The following is a 22891-nucleotide window of genomic DNA, read 5'->3' as shown; positions in this document are numbered from 1 at the left end:
GACCCTAACCCCAACTATATCTGACCCTAACCCAACTACATCTGACCCTAACCCAACTATATCTGACCTAACCCCAACTATATGTGACCCTAACCCTAACCAACTATATGTGACCCTAACCCTAACCCAACTATATCTGACCCTAACACACTATATCTGACCCTAACCCAACTATATCTGACCCTAACCCAACTACATCTGACCCTAACGCAACTATATCTAACCCTAAGCCAACTATATCTGACTCTAACCCTAACCCAACTATATCTAACCCTAACCCAACTATATCTAACCCTAACCCAACTATATCTAACCCTAACCCAACTATATCTAACCCTAACCCAACTATATCTAACCCTAACCCAACTATATCTAACCCTAACCCAACTATATATAACCCTAACCCAAATACATCTGACCCTAACCCAACTCTATCTGATCCTAACCCTAACCCAACTATATCTGACCCTAACGCAACTATATCTGACCCTAACGCAACTATATCTAACCCTAACCCAACTATATCTGACTCTAACCCTAACCCAACTATATCTAACCCTAACCCAACTATATCTGACCCTAACGCAACTATATCTAACCCTAACCCAACTATATCTGACTCTAACCCTAACCCAACTATATCTAACCCTAACCCAACTATATCTAACCCTAACCCAACTATATATAAGCCTAACAAAACTACATCTGACCCTAACCCAACTCTATCTGATCCTAACCCTAACCCAACTATATCTGACCCTAACGCAACTATATCTGACCCTAACGCAACTATATCTAACCCTAACCCAACTATATCTGACTCTAACCCTAACCCAACTATATCTAACCCTAACGCAACTATATCTAACCCTAAGCCAACTATATCTGACTCTAACCCTAACCCAACTATATCTAACCCTAACCCAACTATATCTAACCCTAACCCAACTATATCTAACCCTAACCCAACTATATCTAACCCTAACCCAAATATATCTAACCCTAACCCAACTATATCTAACCCTAACCCAACTATATATAACCCTAACCCAAATACATCTGACCCTAACCCAACTCTATCTGATCCTAACCCTAACCCAACTATATCTGACCCTAACGCAACTATATCTGACCCTAACGCAACTATATCTAACCCTAACCCAACTATATCTGACTCTAACCCTAACCCAACTATATCTGACCCTAACACAACTATATCTGACCCTAACGCAACTATATCTAACCCTAACCCAACTATATCTGACTCTAACCCTAACCCAACTATATCTAACCCTAACCCAACTATATCTGACCCTAACCCAACTATATCTGATCCTAACCCTAACCCAACTATATCTGACCCTAACGCAACTATATCTGACCCTAACGAAACTATATCTAACCCTAACCCAACTATATCTGACTCTAACCCTAACCCAACTATATCTAACCCTAACCCAACTATATCTGACCCTAACCCAACTATATCTGACCCTAACCCTAACCCAACTATATCTGACCCTAACCCAACTATATCTGACTCTAACCCTAACCCAACTATATCTGACCCTAACCCAACTACATCTGACCCCAACCCAACTATATCTGACTCTAACCCTAACACAACTATATCTGACTCTAACCCTAACCCAACTATATCTAACCCTAACCCAACTACATCTGACCCTAACCCAACTATATCTGACCCTAACCCTTACACAACCATATCTGACCCCAACCCAACTATATCTGATTGTAACCCAACAATATCTGACCCTAACCCAACTATATCTGACCATAACCCAACTATATCTGACCCTAATCCAACTATATCTGACCCTAATGCAACTGTATCTGACACTAGCCCAACTCTATCTGACACTACCTCTAACTATATATAACCCTAAACCAACTATATCAAACCCTAACCCAACTCTATCTGACCCTAGACCTAACCCAACTATACCTGACCCAAACCCAACTATATCTGACCCTAAACCCAACCCAACTATACCTGACCCTAACCAAACTATATCTGACCCTAACCCAAATATATCTTACCCTAACCCAACTATATCTGACCCTGGACCTAACCAACTATATCGGACCCTAACCCAACTACATCTGACCCTAACCCAACTATATCTGACCCTAAACCAACTTTATCTGACCATAACCCAACTATATCTGACCCTAACCATAACCCAACAACATCTAACCCTAGCCCAACTATATCTGACCCTAACCCAACCATATCTGAACTTAAACCTAACCCAACTGTATCTGACCCAAACCCAAATCTTCCTGACCCGAACAAAACTATATCTGACCCTAACCCAACTATATCTGACCCTAAAGCAACTATATCTGACCCTAACCCTAACCCAACTATATCTAACCCTTGCCCAACTATATCTAACCCAAACCCAACTATATCTGACCCTTACCCAACTATATCTGACCCTAACCCAACTATATCTGACCCTAAACCTAACCCAACTCTACCTGGCACTAACCCAACTATATCTGACCCTAAACCTAACCCAATTATACCTGACCATCAGCCAACTATATCTGACCCTAAACCTAACCCAACCAGACCTGACCCTAACCCAACTGTATCTGACCCTAACCCAAATCTTCCTGACCCGAACAAAACTATATCTGACCCTAACCCAACTATATCTGACCCTAAAGCAACTATATCTGACCTTAACCCTAACCCAACTATATCTAACCCTAACCCAAATATATCTGACCCGAACCCAACTATATCTAACCCTTGCCCAACTATATCTAACCCAAACCCAACTATATCTGACCCTTACCCAACTATATCTGACCCTAACCCTAACCCAACTATATCTGACCCTTACCCAACTATATCTGACCCTAACCCAACTATATCTGACCCGAACCCAACTATATCTGACCCGAACCCAACTATATCTGACCCTAAACCTAACCCAACTCTACCTGGCACTAACCCAACTATATCTGACCCTAAACCTAACCCAATTATACCTGACCATCAGCCAACTATATCTGACCCTAAACCTAACACAACTAGACCTGACCCTAACCCAACTTTAACTGATACTAAACCTAACCCAATTATTCCTGAACATAACCCAACTATATCGACCCTAACCCAACTATATCTGTCCCTAAACCTAACCCAACTATATTTGACCCTAAACCTAACCCAATTATACCTGACCATCAGCCAACTATATCTGACCCTAAACCTAACACAACTAGACCTGACCCTAACCCAACTTTAACTGATACTAAACCTAACCCAATTATTCCTGAACATAACCCAACTATATCGACCCTAACCCAACTATATCTGTCCCTAAACCTAACCCAACTATATTTGACCCTAAACCTAACCCAATTATACCTGACCATCAGCCAACTATATCTGACCCTAACCCAACCATATCTGAACTTAAACCTAACCCAACTATATCTGACCCTAACCCAACCATATCTGAACTTAAACCTAACCCAACTATATCTGACCCTAAACCTAACCCAATTATTCTTGAACATAACCCAACTATATCGACCCTAACCCAACTATATCTGTCCCTAAACCTAACCCAACTATATCTGACCCTAACCCAACCATATCTGAACTTAAACCTAACCCAACTATATCTGACCCTAAACCTAACCCAACTATATTTGACCCTAAACCTAACCCAACTATATCTGACCCTGACTCTAAACCTAACCCAACTATATCTGATCCTAAACCTAACTCAATCTGACCCTGACTCTAAATCTAACCCAACTATAACCCAACTATATCTGCTGAACACACAGGTTAGGCTACTATACTGAATGATCTACTGAAGTATATACCAACCTTAGATCTCTCTTGATAATAAACCTGGAAAGAAAATACCCCTCGAAAAATAGATTTTAGGTTAATTTAGGTCAAGTTATGACTAATACAATATTTATCCATATAGATTTTTCCTGTCAGCTTTTACGTACACTCCAGACTTATCTAAACTAGATCTAGAAGAACACTTTATAAATGCAGAGAGGGAGAATGGTCTTCATCTCTACCAACCCCTCCGATACACCACACACAGACATACACATATACAGACACACACACACACACACACAATCGGTCTAAAGAGTGTGTGACCCCTAGCAGTTAGTGTCGGACCTCAGTACGGTCAGGACAGGGTCATGTCTCCACATCAGTGTGATGAGGGAAGTAACACATTACCATCATGTTTGCATAGAGATTCAGAACAAACACAGCCCTGGGCCCGTATCCACAAAGCCTCTCAAAGTAGAGGAGCTGATCTGGGATCAGTATCACCTTTTAGATCCTAATGAATAAGGCTTTTTGTGGATATAGGCCCAGGGCTTCAAGTGTATCGGGAGGGGTTGGGTACAGATGAGTGGAGTATCACTTCCCAAAGCTGATGGCATGCGGGACAGTTAGCTTAAGTGGCCAAAAAGTAAATGAGGCATTGGTTGAGTTATCACTTTAAAGAACCAGGTAGTGTTTCACTCTATGGCTGATTGCATATGACACAGGCTTGTTTTGTTCTAGGCTATTTTATGTATCTTCCTGAACTTTCCGTCTGTTTTAAATGCTGTTTTTATTTTGAGAGCTCTGGTGAGATGGTGAACAGGCAAAGCATCAATACAGGTCTAAGATTGAATCATACTAGACCGGCTCCGACGCTCGTCTTATGTGGCAGGGCTTGCAAACTATTACAGACAATAAAGGGAAGCACAGCCGCGAGCTGCCCGGTGACACAAGCCTATCCAGACGAGCTAAATCACTTCTATTATCGCTTCGAGGTAAGCAACACTGAGGCATGCATGAGAGCATCAGCTGTTCTGGACGGCTGTGTGATCACGCTCTCTGTAGCCGACGTGAGTAAGACCTTTAAACAGGTCAACATACACAAGGCTGCGGGGCCAGACGGATTACCAGGACTTGTGCTCCGGGCATGTGCTGACCAACTGGCAGGTGTCTTCACTGACATTTTCAACATGTCCCTGATTGAGTCTGTAATACCAACATGTTTCAAGCAGACCACCATAGTCCCTGTGCCCAAGAACACAAAGGCAACCTGCCTAAATGACTACAGACCCGTAGCACTCACGTCCGTAGCCATGAAGTGCTTTGAAAGGCTGGTAATGGCTCACATCAACACCACCAGAAACCCTAGACCCACTCCAATTTGCATACCGCCCTAACAGATCCACAGATGATGCAATCTCTATTGCACTCCACACTGCCCTTTCCCACCTGGACAAAAGGAACACCTATGTGAGAATGCTATTCATTGACTACAGCTCAGCATTCAACACCATAGTGTCCTCAAAGCTCATCACTAAGCTAAGGACCCTGGGACTAAACACCTCCCTCTGCAACTGGATCCTGGACTTCCTGACGGGCCACCCCCAGGTGGTGAGGGTAGTTAGCAACACATCTGCCACGCTGATCCTCAACATTGGAGCCCCCCAGAGGTGCGTGCTCAGTCCCCTCCTGTACTCCCTGTTCACCCACGACTGCATTGCCACCATGACTCCAACACCATCATTAAGTTTGCAGATGACACAACAGTGGTAGGCCTGATCACCGACAACGACGAGACAGCCTATAGGGAGGAGGTCAGAGACCTGGCCGGGTGGTGCCAGAATAACAACCTATCCCTCAACGTAACCAAGTATAAGGAGATGATTGTGGACTACAGGAAAAGGAGGACCGAGTACCCCCCCATTCTCATTGACGGGGCTGTAGTGGAGCAGGTTGAGAGCTTCAAGTTCCTTGGTGTCCATATCACCAACAAACTAGAACGGTCCAAACACAGCAAGACAGTCGTGAAGAGGGCACGACAAAGCCTATTCCCCCTCAGGAAACTAAAAATATTTGGCATGAGTCCTGAGATCGTCAAAAGCTTCTACAGCTGCAACATCAAGAGCATCCTGACTAGTTGCACCTGGTATGGTAACTGCTCGGCCTCCGACCGCATGGCACTACAGAGGGTAGTGCGTACGGCCCAGTACATCACTGGGGCCAAGCTTCCTGCCATCCAGGACTTCTACACCAGGCGGTGTCAGAGGAAGGCCCTAAAAATTGTCAAAGACCCCAGCCACCGCAGTCATAGACTGTTTTCTCTACTACATCATGACAAGCGGTACCGGAGTGCCAAGTCTAGGACAAAAAGGCTTCTCAACAGTTTTTACCCCAAGCCATAAGACTCCTGAACAGGTAATCAAATGGCTACCCGGACTATTTGCATTGTTTGTCCCCCCCCCCGAACCCCTCTTTTACGCTGCTGCTACTCTCTGTTTATCATATATGCACAGTCACGTTAACTATATATCCATGTAGATATGTACATACTACCTCAATTGGCCCGATCATCCAGTGCTCCCGCACATTGGCTAACCGGGTTATCTGCATTGTGTCCCGCCACCCACCACCCGCCAACCCCTCTTTTACGCTACTGCTACTCTCTGTTCATCATATATACATAGTCACTTTCACCATATCTACATGTACATACTACCTCAATCAGCCTGACTAACCTGTGTCTGTATGTAGCCTCGCTACTGTTTATACTGTTGTTTCTACTTCTTTACATAATTTTTTATTTACTTTATTGTTCACCTAATACATTTTTTGCACTATTGGTTAGTAAGCATTTCACTGTAAGGTCTATTCGGCGCACGTGACAAATAAACGTTGATTTGATGTATTTAATACATAGGGACTATTGCAAATAAACTTCAATAACTTACTGCTAAACAAAGCAGGTTCGTGTTTTTAACATATTTCAGCATCACTTGTAAATACAACTAGTAAACATCCCAGTTGCCATAACTCTTATGAAACAAAAAGTGAGTAAAATCGAAAAACTGATCTCAGCTCAGTGTCTGGGAGCAAATTCACTTTTGCAGAGGGAGCGGGTAAAGCGCTATTAACCAATCAGGTTTATGCATTTTGACGTGACGTCACACAACATCATGGCGGCGTACATGCTGAACACAAACACAGCACACTTTTACCCACGAAGATAAGCAATCGGGATAATGACAAACGATTCATTTTGCGTTTAAATGGTCAAGTCATCTATGGTAAAGTCAAATGAGGAACAAGAAAACTGACGACGAAATATGCCAAATCCAAGAAAGCATGACCATAACACTGGCTCAAATGACATAAGTGAAATCTGGAGTCATGTTTCCACATTTTCTCAAAAAAGATTGAGAACAAACAAATCGGGTAAAAGCCCGAAACTGACACCCAAATCTTCACCTTCTGTCAGGAAGTCACCACATACTCGTTCTAAAGGTAAGATGGTTGCTAAAAGTGCACGGGAATGGTATCGCTATCCAGCTAGTTGGGTAGCTAACAACATCTAGACCCAATAGCTAAGTTTGGCAAACGTTCGTGTAGGTTGCAGGATAAACAGCTCGAACGTTAATTAGCTGGGCAGAGCAGTAGCTAGCTAGCCAGGGCCACGTTCAGTTGCCAAACGTTTTTCAACGTTGCAGATAGAAATGTAATGTATAGAGCTGATGTGATTCCTCGTTCTATTTCTATCTGAACGTTCCAAACCGTTGGTTTGTTTATTAGGATCCCCGTTAGCGTTTTAATTTTAACCTTTAATTAACTACAGCAGCAGCTACTCTTCCTGGGGTCCACATAAAACGTACAAATAAATGACTAAGTACTAAACTGTTATAGACAAGGACATTATACAAATATAAAACATAATAAGAGTTATATATTAGAAAGACACCAAGAGACAACAAAAATACTATTTACACACTTAATATATTCATATTCTTATATACAGTTCAATTAAATGTTGGGGCTCCCGAGTGGCGCAGCAGTCTAAGGCACTGCATCTTCAGTGCTAGAGGCGTCACTACAGACCCTGGTTCGATTCCAGGCTGTATCACAACCGGCTGTGTTTGGGAGTCCCATAAGGCAGCGCACAATTGGCCCAGCGTCGTTAGGGTTTGGCCGGGGTAGGTTGTGATTGTAAATAATCATTTGTTCTTAACTGACTTGCCTTGTTAAATAAAAAATATATAATATATCATCTTTAGAAAGAGGAGAGGTGCTGTGATATAATAGGTTATTTAAAAATATATTTTCAAAGCTAAACTGACTTTCTTTCTGAGTGGCAGAGCATTCCACGATGACATGGCTCCATACATAACTGAACAATGCATTAGCCCCTAGTCGCACACGCGCTGATGCTCTCCCTATTGTACTCATGCGTGACCAGGTAGACCCCATTTGTTGTTCACCTATTTAGTATGTCTAGTGACCTCCTTACAGTTCGTCTCGTTCCCACCAGATCTGGAGACGCCCAAACGACGAGCGAGGGGCAGATACACGGACTTAAACAACACTGCTGATTCACCCGGGGATGGAGATATTTTACAAGACATCATATGGGACCCGGCATCACCTACTCCTGCTAGAAGTGGTATGATGGTGTTGTTAAGTCACCTGATGAACAAAAGGCTGATTTAGCTTTAAAATTAGCATAACTTTGTCCTTCATTCCTCCTCTTCCTCATTCTCCTCACACCTATCAGACCATCATGTATCATCCTCAATCCACCCATCTTTTGTTCTTCTCCTCAAAGCCGGTACATGATGGTGTCTTAGTTGATAGGAGGTCATGTGTTTCATTCCTCCACAGATCACAGAGCCTACACACAGGCTACTTACAGTTTCCGCTAGTGGCCTTTATGCCCGAAGTGATTGTGATGACTATGTATGTGTGCCAACAGAAGGCTAACTGTTGCTGTCCTTATTCTCCAGGGGAAGGGCCCAGCGACACCAGAGTTGTTGAGATATCAGACATTGTCAATCGGATCGCCCCTAAGGTCAGTATATAAAACATGTTCACCGTGTCACTGAGGTCCATTGATAGATGGAGTATAGGCCGTCATTGTAAATAAGAATTAGTTCTTAACTAACTTGCCTCGTTAAATATAATAAATGAATAGATTCTGGTGCCCTGCAGCACCAACATGTTTTTGAATCATGTGTTACTGTGGATATAAAGGCCTCGCTATATTCAAATATAAAAGACTGCATTCTACTGTGTTGATTTGTTTCAGTGGATGGAAAGAGATGCTTTGAAAGAAGACATTCTAAATCTGGTTCTTCTTGAAGCACTGGAGGTTAAAGCCTGGGCCCTGGCTTGAAATTACTCCCAAAGCTTTAGCTTGGTCATAGCACACAAACCAGCTGTTGTAAAACATGTCTTCCTTTTCCAGGATGCCCAGCATGTCTCTGTGGATAGTCCTCTGCTCCAGTGGATTGGGGACAGTGCTGTCCCCTGTACCCCAGAGGTACGCCCGCCCAAAGCAAGGAAGAAATCCACTCGGTGAGTGAACTTGTACAAATCACTTGTGTAATCAGGTTGACAAGTTGAAAACCTTTTATTTAACATGTAAGGTTTATTTCTCATCCAATAGTTTTGTCTTTTCCAGTAATTCTCTTAATCAGATCATTCTTGCGTTCATATTTTTTGCTAGTGCTTATACCAGCTTCTTCAAAGGTTCCTCAATATATTCATTATGCCTTCCTTGTCCATTCATCCACTCACTTCATCCTCTCCTCTACAGGAAAAGCTCAGTGGAGGACTTGATGCAGCTGGCCAGGCAGTTTGACATCAACATGCACCAGCAGGACAGAGAGAGGAAGAGTTCTGAACACAGGAACAATACCATAAACAACAACCGGTACGAGGAGGAACCCAAGGGCCCGACGAAAATGTCGTCATCAGCCCAGCAGGTAGAGGCGGAGCTTAACGCTCTGTTCGACGGGCCGACGCAGCGAGTCACCGGACGGCTCAGCCAAGGGTCGACCGCCTCCACCTGTTCTCAGGAGGTCAAGGTTCAAGTTGGGGTCAGCCATCTCACTACCGATGACCTCGTCAAAGTGTCGGAGGTCAAGCCTGGCGGGGGAAGCACGTCTGGTTCATCGGCTCGTACTGGTAAAGAGGATGTAGGACAGTGGAATGCCACGACAACTGTGGCGAAAGACGAGGACTTTGACTGGGAGGATGACGACCTTCTCAATGACCCTATCGTGTTGGAGATGACCCAGAATCCTGAGGGGCTGAAAACGCTGTCCCCCAAACCCAGCAGCTCACTGACTCTGAGCACTGACAGAGACAACACACAGCTGCTAACAGATACAGAAAAGACCCTACCACCCTCCTCTACTACCTCTAATCCTATCAGCCTGCCCTCTCACTCTGTCTGGAAGGGGACAAGCACACACCTTCAACCCTCAAACAGAGGTGGCCTCACTGGGCCATGTCCTAAACCCAAGCCCGCCAGCAGAAGCACTTTCCTGCTGGAGCCCAACCTTTGTTTCCAGGTGAATATGGCTCCGACAACCAGAGAAGCACCCAGACTGTTCCTCACTGTTGGAGAGGCCCAGCCTGAGAGGCCCGGCGTGTCTGCAGCCGTGGGGAGTAGGGGCCCCAGTAGAGACTCTGCAGAAGGGGTGAGCACAGCCACAACTCCAACCTCCCGTGGAACCACAGCCCCAGACTCCGCTTTCAAAGACATCTCAGAGGAGGACCTCCAGTCCCTGTTTGACTCTGAGTCGCTGTGGAACGACGACGAAGGTGACGATGACGAGCTGCTGTATCAGGTGTGTGACAACGTGGAGAGGATCTCCAACAGTCAGTCCGAGGGTGCCACCGCAACCACGGATGCCACTGAGGTCCGCGTCCAAGAGAGCAAACCGAAAGCCACTCCAACCGCCCCTCTGGCTGCAGCGAGAGAGGGGTCTATGACTATGGATAGGGCTGTAGGTGGTCCTAGCAGTAAACAGTCAACCACCTGCACGTCTGGCCGCTCCAACTCAGCACCAGGAGATAGTAGTAGCACCCCTGTGCACTTTCAGAGATGGAACATTCCAGCGAAAGCAGGAAATGTTTGGGTCGGACATCATACAGTCATGTCCCAGAGCCATCCAGGCAGCGGGGAGGGTCTGGACAAGTTTACCCAGCTGAGGGGTGCTCCAGCCTGGGGAACATTTGGCCTAGGATCCCTTGGAGTTAGAACCTTCCAAGCGGGGGACTCAAAGTCGGTCATGCCACGGACAGTGTCGGCAAGAACCCTCACAAACTCAAATTCCCATCATGCATCATCGTTCAAGAGACATCTGTCGGACTCGGCCGCCATCGGCAACAAAGGTGAGCTTTTTACCCCATAAAAAGGCAAAACAATAAGTATTACATTAAAAGAGAGGTTAGGAGGTAAATAGATGGTTGTTGGGTCAGGGCTCTGAGAGGTTAGGAGGTAAATAGATGGTTGTTGGGTCAGGGTTCTGAGAGGTTAGGAGGTAACTAGATGGCTGTTGGGTCAGGGCTCTGAGAGGTTAGGAGGTAAATATATGGTTGTTGGGTCAGGGTTCTGAGAGGTTAGGAGGTAAATAGATGGCTGTTGGGTCAGGGCTCTGAGAGGTTAGGAGGTAAATAGATGGCTGTTGGGTCAGGGCTCTGAGAGGTTAGGAGGTAAATAGATGGCTGTTGGGTCAGGGCTCTGAGAGGTTAGGAGGTAAATAGATGGCTGTTGGGTCAGGGTTCTGAGAGGTTAGGAGGTAAATAGATGGTTGTTGGGTCAGGGCTCTGAGAGGTTAGGAGGTAAATATATGGTTGTTGGGTCAGGGCTCTGAGAGGTTAGGAGGTAAATAGATGGTTGTTGGGTCAGGGCTCAGAGGTTAGGAGGTAAATAGATGGTTGTTGGGTCAGGGCTCTGAGAGGTTAGGAGGTAAATAGATGGTTGTTGGGTCAGGGCTCAGAGGTTAGGAGGTAAATAGATGGTTGTTGGGTCAGGGCTCTGAGAGGTTAGGAGGTAAATAGATGGTTGTTGGGTCAGGGTTCTGAGAGGTTAGGAGGTAAATAGATGGCTGTTGGGTCAGGGTTCTGAGAGGTTAGGAGGTAAATAGATGGCTGTTGGGTCAGGGCTCAGAGGTTAGGAGGTAAATAGATGGTTGTTGGGTCAGGGCTCTGAGAGGTTAGGAGGTAAATAAATGGTTGTTGGGTCAGGGTTCTGAGAGGTTAGGAGGTAAATAGATGGTTGTTCGGTCAGGGCTCTGAGGTTTGGAGGTAAATAGATGGTTGTTGGGTCAGGGCTCTGAGAGGTTAGGAGGTAAATAAATGATCGTTGGGTCAGGGCTCTGAGGTTTGGAGGTAAATAGATGGTTGTTGGGTCAGGGCTCTGAGAGGTTAGGAGGTAAATAGATGGCTGTTGGGTCAGGGCTCTGAGAGGTTAGGAGGTAAATAGATGGCTGTTGGGTCAGGGCTCTGAGAGGTTAGGAGGTAAATAGATGGCTGTTGGGTCAGGGCTCTGAGAGGTTAGGAGGTAAAGAGATGGTTGTTGGGTCAGGGCTCTGAGAGGTTAGGAGGTAAATAGATGGTTGTTGGGTCAGGGTTCTGAGAGGTTAGGAGGTAAATAGATGGTTGTTGGGTCAGGGCTCTGAGAGGTTTGGAGATGTACTTTAGAACTGAAGAGCTTCATTTCTATTCAATAATGTATTTTCAAAGTTGTAAAGGCTGAGTAAATGTGTAAATGTATTAACTTCTTGTGCATAAAAATTGATACACTAATTGTCTGTGCTTTTTATCCGTCAGTCACTGTAGGCACATTCTGTCTTTAAGCTTTTCAATTGCAGTCAGAGTCCTATTTCCATGTAATCTGATTTGTTTCTCAGTGTTTGTCAGCAGTCAGATGACGGGGAGATGCACGGAGGAGGAGATTGAGAGGAAGAAGCAGGAGGCCATAGCCAGAAGAAGGACCAGGGAAACCTCCCTAAAAGCAGGGGGACTTCCTCTGTGACTAAGCAACGGGACACTAGATTAATACACAGTTAACCAGAATGCCTATAGAGTAGCTCTCCTCTGCTAGGTCTGTACCATAAACATTTCTCACGGTTTCTTCACAGAACACTGTCAGTGCTACTAGAACGGTGTTGCGTTATGGAGCTATGCTGCTAGACACACACACACACACACACACACACACACACACACGCTGCTGCACTTTTTTAGTTGCTTATATTGTCACTGTTGTTCTTTCTGGAGGTCACTGAAACGTTGAGTAGAATATACAGCAGCAACACTTTATCTGGAGTCAGAGCAAGCGGTTGGCTTGTAAGGCCTTTACAGCACCTCAAAGGAGATTTGTCACTTTTTATTTTACACGTTAATCTGTTGACATTCCAAGTAGATAATGAGTCATCTTGATGAGCAATGTGGAGATCTGTTCTACTGTCCTGCAATAGTATCTTTCAGAGGAACTGTGGGTCCAGAACTCACCTTGTTGCTGTAACTCAGCAACATTATAGGACATTATCTTTACACTGCATGTGTTGGCATGTGGTTTATTAGTACCTTGTGTTTTGCACCTTTTCCAGAAATGAGAAGGACACTAACACTAAGCAGGTTTCCGTCCGGGAAAGAAAATGTCACCACAGACCTGATGGAAACGGCAAATTTGTCAGTAAACTCGTCCAAAATGTCGACAAAACAATATACGCTAGACGAGATGGGATATGTTTGTTTCTGTAAAATTCATGCCATCATGTCGAAGTAAACTTTGAGTCACACGATGATATGTTGTGTGGCCCTCGCACTACGACTCCTAAAAGCATGCAGTTTATTAAGCTACTTATTAAATGAGTTCTGATTAACTTCACAGGGTGGTGAAAGTCTAAGGTGGTGGTGCTCCTTTCCATTCAATATCAAGGGTCTTATTCTGGTGACATGATGATTGATGCTTGGCTGCAATTTGACAAATAAGTACAAATCTGGCTCTTTTGTCCATAATATTCTCATCATGTAGGCTATAGGCCGACCCGCATCTGTGAGCTGTTGGCTAGAGCACGTGTCAAAACCAAAGTGGGCACATTTGCTATACAGCGCAACATTTGTAGTGACGAAGCCATCAGTAGAGTTGAAAATGTTACCTTTATTTAATTAGGCAAGTCCAGTTTAAGAACAAATTCTTATTTACAATGACGGCCAAACCCGGACGACGCTGTGCCAGTGGTGCTCCACCCTATGGGACTCCCAATCACGGCCGGATGTGATGTAGCCTGGATTCGAACCAGGTACTGCAGTGTACAGGTACTACGCCTCTTGCACTGAGAAGCAGTGTCTTAGACCACTGCGCCACTCAGGAGCCCAAATGTGATGGAAGACCATTTAACACTTTTTAAATTCAGAATTGAACGTAAAAGTTATTTTGATGTGCACTACGTCATCACGCACAGCCTTTTATCCACAACAAGTCAGTGTGACGGAAACACGTCTCTGGTGGGAAAATGCGCATGGTTTTTTTTCCAGATTTTTTGTTGTTGTTGAATATTCCCATAAAAATCTGTGGCCAACTGTAAGGAAACGTAGCTATAAAGCTGTAAATGAAGGTTGAAGTCCAGGCATGTCACATAGTGGTGTAAAATACAAGGCCCGAGGTGAAATACTATGAGGAAGCGCTTCTGTATCTACTTCTGTTATCTCAAGGGGTCCATTGTATCAGTCAAGTCTCACTGACTGTAGAGAACGGTTATGCCTTGGAGAGAGGTGGAGCTGTGCATCTCCATCAGTTTTGTTTTTAGTGTCTTTGTCTATGTACCAGAGTTGACCAGTTATACCTAAAAACTACTGTGTTGGCCAAAATCACCTGGCATATACCGTTTCATCAAAATGTTCTTTCACGTTTGGTAATCAAAGATGATCAAAGCTGTGTTCTTAGAGACTGCAGCTCGGCAGTGAATCAAGACCGTGTGATGTTATGTTGAAGTACTCTTGCGACTTTATTAAAACCCAATGTGTTAGAAAAGAAAGTTGATTTTCCTTTAATTTTTACTTGAATATGTCACTACTGACTAGATTTGACTTTTTCACCATCTTGTTTAAAAAAAGAAATGTTTTAATGCATTTTATTTTTCTTTACGTTGTCATAGTTACTTTGTTTTTATTTCTTACGGTGGTCCATATTTGCACAGGTCACAGTGGTATGAGCAGAAAGACCACAGTATCATGCCACTTATGCAATATTACTAGATGTGTTATTCATTCTCAGTCAAAACCACCATTAAACTATCATCAAAGCATGCTGCCTTTCCTCTCAGATTCATTCCAACTCACGTGTGGCTCTTCCCACCAGCCTCCACTGGTGTGGCTTATTTCCAGAATGATGACAGACATGGCAATGAGCAATTTTGTAAGTTTCTCCTTCAACTACAAGTCAGACGTTGTGAACAGCTAATATCTCTCACGGTGGACGATATTAGAGGGATTATATTCATATTGAATCTAATTTGTCTTCCACACCTGCCGTATTGTGTGTGGTACAGTGTGTCTTTGTACTCCCTTGAGAATTCGCCAGTGTACTTCTGATGAGAGCCCCCCAGCCATTTCTGATGAGAGCCCCCCAGCCATTTCTGATGAGAGCCCCCCAGCCATTTCTGATGAGAGCCCCCCAGCCATTTCTGATGAGAGCCCCCCAGCCATTTCTGATGAGAGCCCCCCAGCCATTTCTGATGAGAGCCCCCCAGCCATTTCTGATGGGAGCCCCCCAGCCATTTCTGATGGGAGCCCCCCAGCCATTTCTGATGAGAGCCCCCCAGCCATTTCTGATGAGAGCCCCCCAGCCATTTCTGATGAGAGCCCCCCAGCCATTTCTGATGAGAGCCCCCCAGCCATTTCTGATGAGAGCCCCCCAGCCATTTCTGATGAGAGCCCCCCAGCCATTTCTGATGAGAGCCCCCCAGCCATTTCTGATGAGCCCCCCAGCCATTTCTGATGAGCCCCCCAGCCATTTCTGATGAGAGCCCCCCAGCCATTTCTGATGAGAGCCCCCCAGCCATTTCTGATGAGAGCCCCCCCAGCCATTTCTGATGAGAGCCCCCCAGCCATTTCTGATGAGAGCCCCCCAGCCATTTCTGATGAGAGCCCCCCAGCCATTTCTGATGAGAGCCCCCCAGCCATTTCTGATGAGAGCCCCCCAGCCATTTCTGATGAGAGCCCCCCAGCCATTTCTGATGAGAGCCCCCCAGCCATTTCTGATGAGAGCCCCCCAGCCATTTCTGATGAGAGCCCCCCAGCCATTTCTGATGAGAGCCCCCCAGCCATTTCTGATGAGAGCCCCCCAGCCATTTCTGATGAGAGCCCCCCAGCCATTTCTGATGAGAGCCCCCCCAGCCATTTCTGATGAGAGCCCCCCCAGCCATTTCTGATGAGAGCCCCCCCAGCCATTTCTGATGAGAGCCCCCCCAGCCATTTCTGATGAGAGGCCCCCAGCCATTTCTGATGAGAGGCCCCCAGCCATTTCTGATGAGCCCCCCAGCCATTTCTGATGAGAGCCCCCCAGCCATTTCTGATGAGAGCCCCCCAGCCATTTCTGATGAGAGCCCCCCAGCCATTTCTGATGAGAGCCCCCCCAGCCATTTCTGATGAGAGCCCCCCCAGCCATTTCTGATGGGAGCCCCCCAGCCATTTCTGATGAGAGCCCCCCAGCCATTTCTGATGGGATCCATTTTGTGCCTGCCAGAGTAGAGCTCTCAGGTAGAACACACCTGTGTGGGTGGGTGTGCCCACAGGGAACTGGGTGTGCCCACAGGGAACTGTGTGTGTGTGTGTTCACCCTCCTCTCTCTTCAGCAGCACATTGACAGTAAATCTAAATGGCAGGACAGTTTGGCGCGGGCATAAAGGTGGCTTTATGACTATGATTCTAGTTATGATGATGACTACCATTTATTTCAACTATCTGATGAAACCTGCGAGGCCAACAGGTGTTGAGGCCAACAATATCCTACCTGCTGATGGATTGATGGATTTCTGTAATAGTGAACACTGTGTGTCCACACCACAAGGTCTGCTTTGTGGGAACAGAATGATTATATTGCTGTTAGTCTGGCGTTAGACAGTAATGGCTGCCCATCATGTTGCCATGGTAATGGTTTAAATTCTGTTTATTTAATGTTCCTGTTTAGTGTACATCTACTGGATGTGTTTAGTTTGTTAACAAGACATTTGTGGAGTGGTTGAAAAACTAGTCTTAGTGACTACAACCTAAGTGGATGTAAACTTCTGCCTTCAACTGTACATTTAAACATTATAGTTTTGGCAAGTCGGTTAGGACATCTACTTTGTGCATGACACGTAATTTTTCCAACAATTGTTTACAGACAGATTATTTAACTTATAACTCACTGTATCACAATTCCAGTGGGTCAGAAGTTTACATACACTAAGTTGACTGTGCCTTTAAACAGCTTGGACATTTCCAGAAAATGATGTCGTGGCTTTAGAAGCTTCTGATAGGCTAATTGACATAATTTGAGTCAGTTGGAGGTGTACCTGTGAATGTATTTCAAGGCCTACCTTCAAACTCAGTGCCTCTTTGCTTGACATCATGGGAAAATCGAAAGAAATCAGCCAAGACCTCAGAAAATAAATTGTAGACCTCCACAAGTCTGGTTTATTCTTGGGAGCAATTTCCAAATGCCTGAAGGTACCACTTTCATCTGTACAAACAATCGTACGCAAGTATAAACACCATGGGACCACGCAGCCGTCATACCGCTCAGTAAGGAGACGCATTCTGTCTCCTAGAGATGAACGTACTTTGGTGCGAAAAGTGCTAATCAATCTCAGAACAACAGCAAAGGACCTGGTGAAGATGCTGGAGGAAACAGGTACAAAAGTATCTATATCCACAGTAAACGAGTCCTATATCGACATAACCTGAAAGGCCGCTCAGCAAGGAAGAAGCCACTGCTCCAAAACCGCCATAAAAAAGCCAGACTACGGTTTGCAACTGCACATGGGGATGAAGATCGTACTTTTTGGAGAAATGTCCTCTGGTCTGATGAAACAAAAATAGAACTGTTTGGCCATAATGACCATCGTTATGTTTGGAGGAAAAAGGGGGAGGCTTGCAAGCCGAAGAACACCATCCCAACTGTGAAGCACGGGGGTGGCAGCATCATGTTGTGAGGGTGCTTTGCTGCACTTCACAAAATAGATGGCTTTATGAGGAAGGAAAATTATGTGGATATATTGAAGCAACATCTCAAGACATCAGGAAGTTAAAGCTTGGTTGCAAATGGGTCTTCCAAATGGACAAAACCCCAAGCATACTTCCAAAGTTGTGGCAAAATGGCTTAAGGACAACAAAGTCAAGGTATTAGAGTGGCCATCACAAAGCCCTGACCTCCATTCCTATAGAAAATGTGTGGGCAGAACTGAAAAAGCATGTGCGAGCAAGGAGGCCTACAAACCTGACTCAGTTACACCAGCTCTGTCAGGAGGAATGGGCTAAAATTCACCCAACTTATTGTGGGAAGCTTGTGGAAGGCTACCCAAAATGTTTGACTCAAGTTAAACAATTTAAAGGCAATGCTACCAAATACTAATTGAGTGTGTGTGTAAACTTCTGACTCACTGGGAATGTGATGAAAGAAATAAAAGCTGAAAGAAATCATTCTCTCTACTATTATTCTGACTTTTTACATTCTGAAAGTAAAGTAGTAATCCTAACTGACCTAAGACAGGGGATTTTTACTAGGATTAAATGTCAGGAATTGTGAAAAACCGAGTTTAAATGTATTTGGCTTAGGTGTATGTAAACTTCTGACTTCAACTGTATTTTTTTAGACTTTGGATCACTTAATTTGTATCTATTGAAGTACAGGATTGGTAAAGTAGGGATTGTATGCTACTTCCTTTATTCAGAACAGAAACAAAAGCTAAATGTAATCATCTATTTATTCACAGTGGTACAGAGGGAGGGAAGAAGACCAGTGGACCTTCGTTGGACCCCCGCCCTTCTTCACATGGAAGCTACAAACCAACCAGATGAAACTAATCATGAATTTCATCTACATTTTCTTCTCCATTGTGAACTCTAACATACTCTCTCTGTCAGAGTATTCCTCAAAAGCAGTTGGTTGCTGAGAAAAGTCACGTGCTCTACTCTGTATTGCAGTGTTCAACCGTGACCTTTTCCAACACGGTTCAGGTTCAGGTGGAGAAGCTCATGTCAGAGACATGATGGACATCTATTTTCCTGAAAGGTATTTGAGTGTTCAGGGGCTCCCGAGTGGCGCAGCGGTCTAAGGCACTGCATCTCCGTGCAAGAGCTGTCACGTACGGTCCCTGGTTTTAATCCAGGCTGTTTCACATCCAGCCGTGATTGGGAGTCCCATAGGGTGGCACACAGTGTCGTTAGGGTTTGGCGCGTGGTAGGCCATCATTGTAAATAAGAATTTCTTCTTAACTGACTTGCCTAGTTAAATAAAATAAAATTTCATTTGGGGATTTGACTTTCTCCACAGACTAATCCACTTCACCTCACCACTGTACCTCCGTCCCAAGTCATATGGAACGTTCTACCCTTTCTCTCTGGTTGAATTTCTCTTCAGGAGCTGGTGAAAGGGAAAACATTGGCATGGATCATCTTTCATACATACAGTATAATCATGGTTGTGGCGTAGAATATCCTGAGTTTGCTAAAAAAACATAAAGCAACTCTTAACATTCACCTGTTTTTTATTTATTATTGTAAAAGGATATTGCTTTGTCTCTACGGATCTCTGATAGCTTTCCCATGCTGTGGTGGGAGAGAGTAAGTAAGCCTTGAGAGAGAGGTGTGTTTTCCTAATGTAGATTACCTCCCAGTGTATGAGGAGAGCGAGCGCGCCAGAGAGAAGAGGCCCCAGCCTGTCAGCAGGGTAAATGACCTGTGCAGAGTTTCACAGTGCGTGTCATTAGCCAGCTTTAGATTTGTTTCAACAGTGCTTTACCTGAGGGCTCCATTCAGAGGCCCCCAGGTATGACCAACCGAGGCCAGGGTGAGAGCAGCTGACTGGGGGTGATTCACATCGCTCCCTGGGGGCCTCCCTCATCAGGGCGATGTGGGAGGAAAGGGGCTGCCTGGAATGCTCCATTGAACAGAGGAGGGGACCTCCACGTTTAGATTTCAGGCTGTACCATACAGGCTGGATGGAATAGGTTGTACGTCTGCCTGTAAGGTTGTGTGGCCAGGAGGTTTAATCAGGGCATTTTAAACAATGCAGAATATAATGTGGAGTCACTCTAGTGGAAAACAAAAAGTACTATGTGGATGTTACAGTAAGGACAAGGTTACTATATGTTTTAGGCTGAAGTTACACATCACATTCCTGCAATAAAGGTGAAAGGTCAATCACCATCCATCTTCAGAATGTTATTTCTGTCAGAATGTTTGCATGATGGAGCACCATCTTTCAGTTCTAATCTACTGTAACCTCTATGTTTTTCAGTTGATCTTTTTCCAGATCCTTCCATCAGCAGCACCATACCATCAGTGTTCTTCCAGAACCTTCCATCAGCAGCACCATACCATCAGTGTTCTTCCATCAGCAGCACCATACCATCAGTGTTCTTCCAGATCCTTCCATCAGCAGCACCATACCAACAGTGTTCTTCCAGAACCTTCCATCAGCAGCACCATACCATCAGTGTTCTTCCATCAGCAGCACCATACCATCAGTGTTCTTCCAGAACCTTCCATCAGCAGCACCATACCATCAGTGTTCTTCCAGAACCTTCCATCAGCAGCACCATACCATCAGTGTTCTTCCAGATCCTTCCATCAGCAGCACCATACCATCAGTGTTCAGTATTAAGGGTGCTGAGAAGAACCTACAGATTTAACCATGTTTTTAGAAGCCATGATTGCTCTATAGGCCGACCTCCGCCAACAAATACCCTGTAGCCACATTCCGCCAGCCTATATCTGACAACACCTTTTCGCTACAATGGCTTTGGACTCCCTCCCCCATCCCCATAATAGGTGGCTTGGGCTGTAATGGTGTGTTGACACACACACACACGGACACACACACGAGCTGCTGTAATAGTCTGCTGACAGGTTTAGGCTGAGGTAATTGTGTTGCCGGGCTTTGCAGTGAGGTGCCAAATCTCCCCCCGAGGAGAATGAGGTGAGGCGTGGAGCTAGCGTAGGCTGTTAGCGTTTGATCTGCTACTTTATTGGCCAATTGTTGTTATAGAAACCATGAAAGGAAGATCCGCAAATAACTTTTACATCAGCACATTGTCATAACAGACACTCAACAGACTTCAAGGCAGTGTTTGTTGAGATGAATGTGGGTTTGTTGTTGCTCTGTTGTGTGGCTAGGAGGTAGCAGTAGATGCTAGCTAGCTAGCCGAGACTACTTGTGTGCTCCTGAGTAAAAATGTATCCTGCTGTGCAGGGCCTCAGTTCATTATGTGTGGCAGGACTGCATTAAGAGACCAGCTCTGAGTGGATCTCCAGCTGTTCAGCTCTGCCATTGACTTTGTCCATGAGACTATCTCTGTCACTGAGCACTGAGACTCTCAATTCAATTCCAATTCAATGGCGTTCAGTTATTGGCATGGGAAACGTATGTTTACATTGCCAAAGCAAGTGAAATAAATAGACAAAAGTGAGAAGAATCAAATAGCAACATTAAAAAAAAACGTATTTACACATCAGACAAAAGATAAAACTTTTTTTTTTTTAATCGAACTAAAACAGTACATCATATAACAAGAGTGTATGACTGTAGCCCGACAGGTCCAGATGCTACACCTCAGTGGTACTGACCTCAGACGAGTCCCGGTGGGGCTTGTGGAGGTCGGAGAGCACCGTCGTGTTCAGGACAGCCTCGTCTTTCCATATAATTTAGGCTTTTATTCTGAAGGGTTAAAATACACTACATGGACATTTTTCAATGGAACGCACAGATATTTACATTGTAGCAGACGCTCTTACAGGAGCATAACATTGTGCATACTGGTCCCTCTTGGGAATTGAACCTACAACCCTAGTGTTGAAGTGCCATGCTCTATCAACTGAGTCATAAGGGACACACAAACAAACCTGTCAGATGACTTGGGGTATGGATGTCCCAAACTCCCCATGACCTTTATAAGGTCACGCCTGTCTCTATGGTGATAGTGGTAGCCAATGATGGGCTGCTGTGGTACTTTCATCTCATCTGTCTCACATTAAGTCCATGCAGCAAGGAGGAGTTCTCTCTCTTTCTCTCTCTGTCACACAAACAACACCACATGTTCATAGATCTTCATACACAGGCTGACACATAGGACACTAGAACACATGGATGTACACAATAAACACACACACACACGCTCATGAATGCCAAGTGCAGAGTTGGCATTCATGAGTAAAGAAGAGACAGAGAGAAAATGTTTGAACTACAGTTATCTCCTTACAGGCAAATTGTCAGTCCCCAGTCAAATTACCCGAGCTGTTTCCAAATGCAAATAGGGTTTATCAAATAAACAAAGAAACTAAAGATGCACATGAAGAGATCTGGGTTTTTCGTGTAGCAGCTGTTGGTGGAAAAATGAAACATTTCCATCAACGTTTCTTTTCCGTTTTTTCCACAACAGAGCAAGACACAGATTAGTATGTTTGAAGATTGTGTTTTGAAAGTTGTAGTTTTTTATACATGGAACTAGCAGCACCCTCCTCGGAACTAGCAGCACCCTCCTCGGAACTAGCAGCACCCTCCTCGGAACTAGCAGCACCCTCCTCGGAACTAGCAGCACCCTCCTCGGGCAGCGGGATACATCCAAACAGAGTATATCTCTGAATGGAGCCCTTTTTCTCTTGGTTACCACAGGCCCTGTGTTGTGGATTGAATGTGGTTGGAAACTGTGAGAACCGGAATGGAGGATCCATCCATGTATAACTAAAGCACTGTTCTTCTCTATAATGGAGGTTGTAAATGTCCTGGTCTGCAAGTGACAGCTTTTCACCACTACCTCTCAGTAGCCTGGGAAAAAAACA

The 22891-nt window shown here is 44.9% G+C and overlaps 1 protein-coding gene across 1 annotated transcript; it reads left to right on the top strand.

Annotated features, from left to right (window-relative positions):
* Positions 1–8363: 8363 nt before the first annotated feature.
* LOC120039466 (ewing's tumor-associated antigen 1-like) lies at positions 8364–14066 on the top strand (the record flags this gene model as incomplete). The annotated part of the gene is made up of 5 exons (XM_038984858.1): positions 8364–8495; positions 8836–8900; positions 9297–9406; positions 9648–11233; positions 12754–14066. Coding segments are annotated over 5 exons (2018 nt in total), but the record flags the coding sequence as incomplete, so codon positions are not given.
* Between the last annotated feature and the right edge of the window lie 8825 nt (positions 14067–22891).

This window comes from Salvelinus namaycush, unplaced genomic scaffold (assembly GCF_016432855.1).
Source record: "Salvelinus namaycush isolate Seneca unplaced genomic scaffold, SaNama_1.0 Scaffold2732, whole genome shotgun sequence".
In the NCBI taxonomy this organism is placed as follows: Eukaryota; Metazoa; Chordata; class Actinopteri; order Salmoniformes; family Salmonidae; genus Salvelinus; species Salvelinus namaycush.
This window is presented reverse-complemented; position numbering and strand designations above follow the sequence as displayed.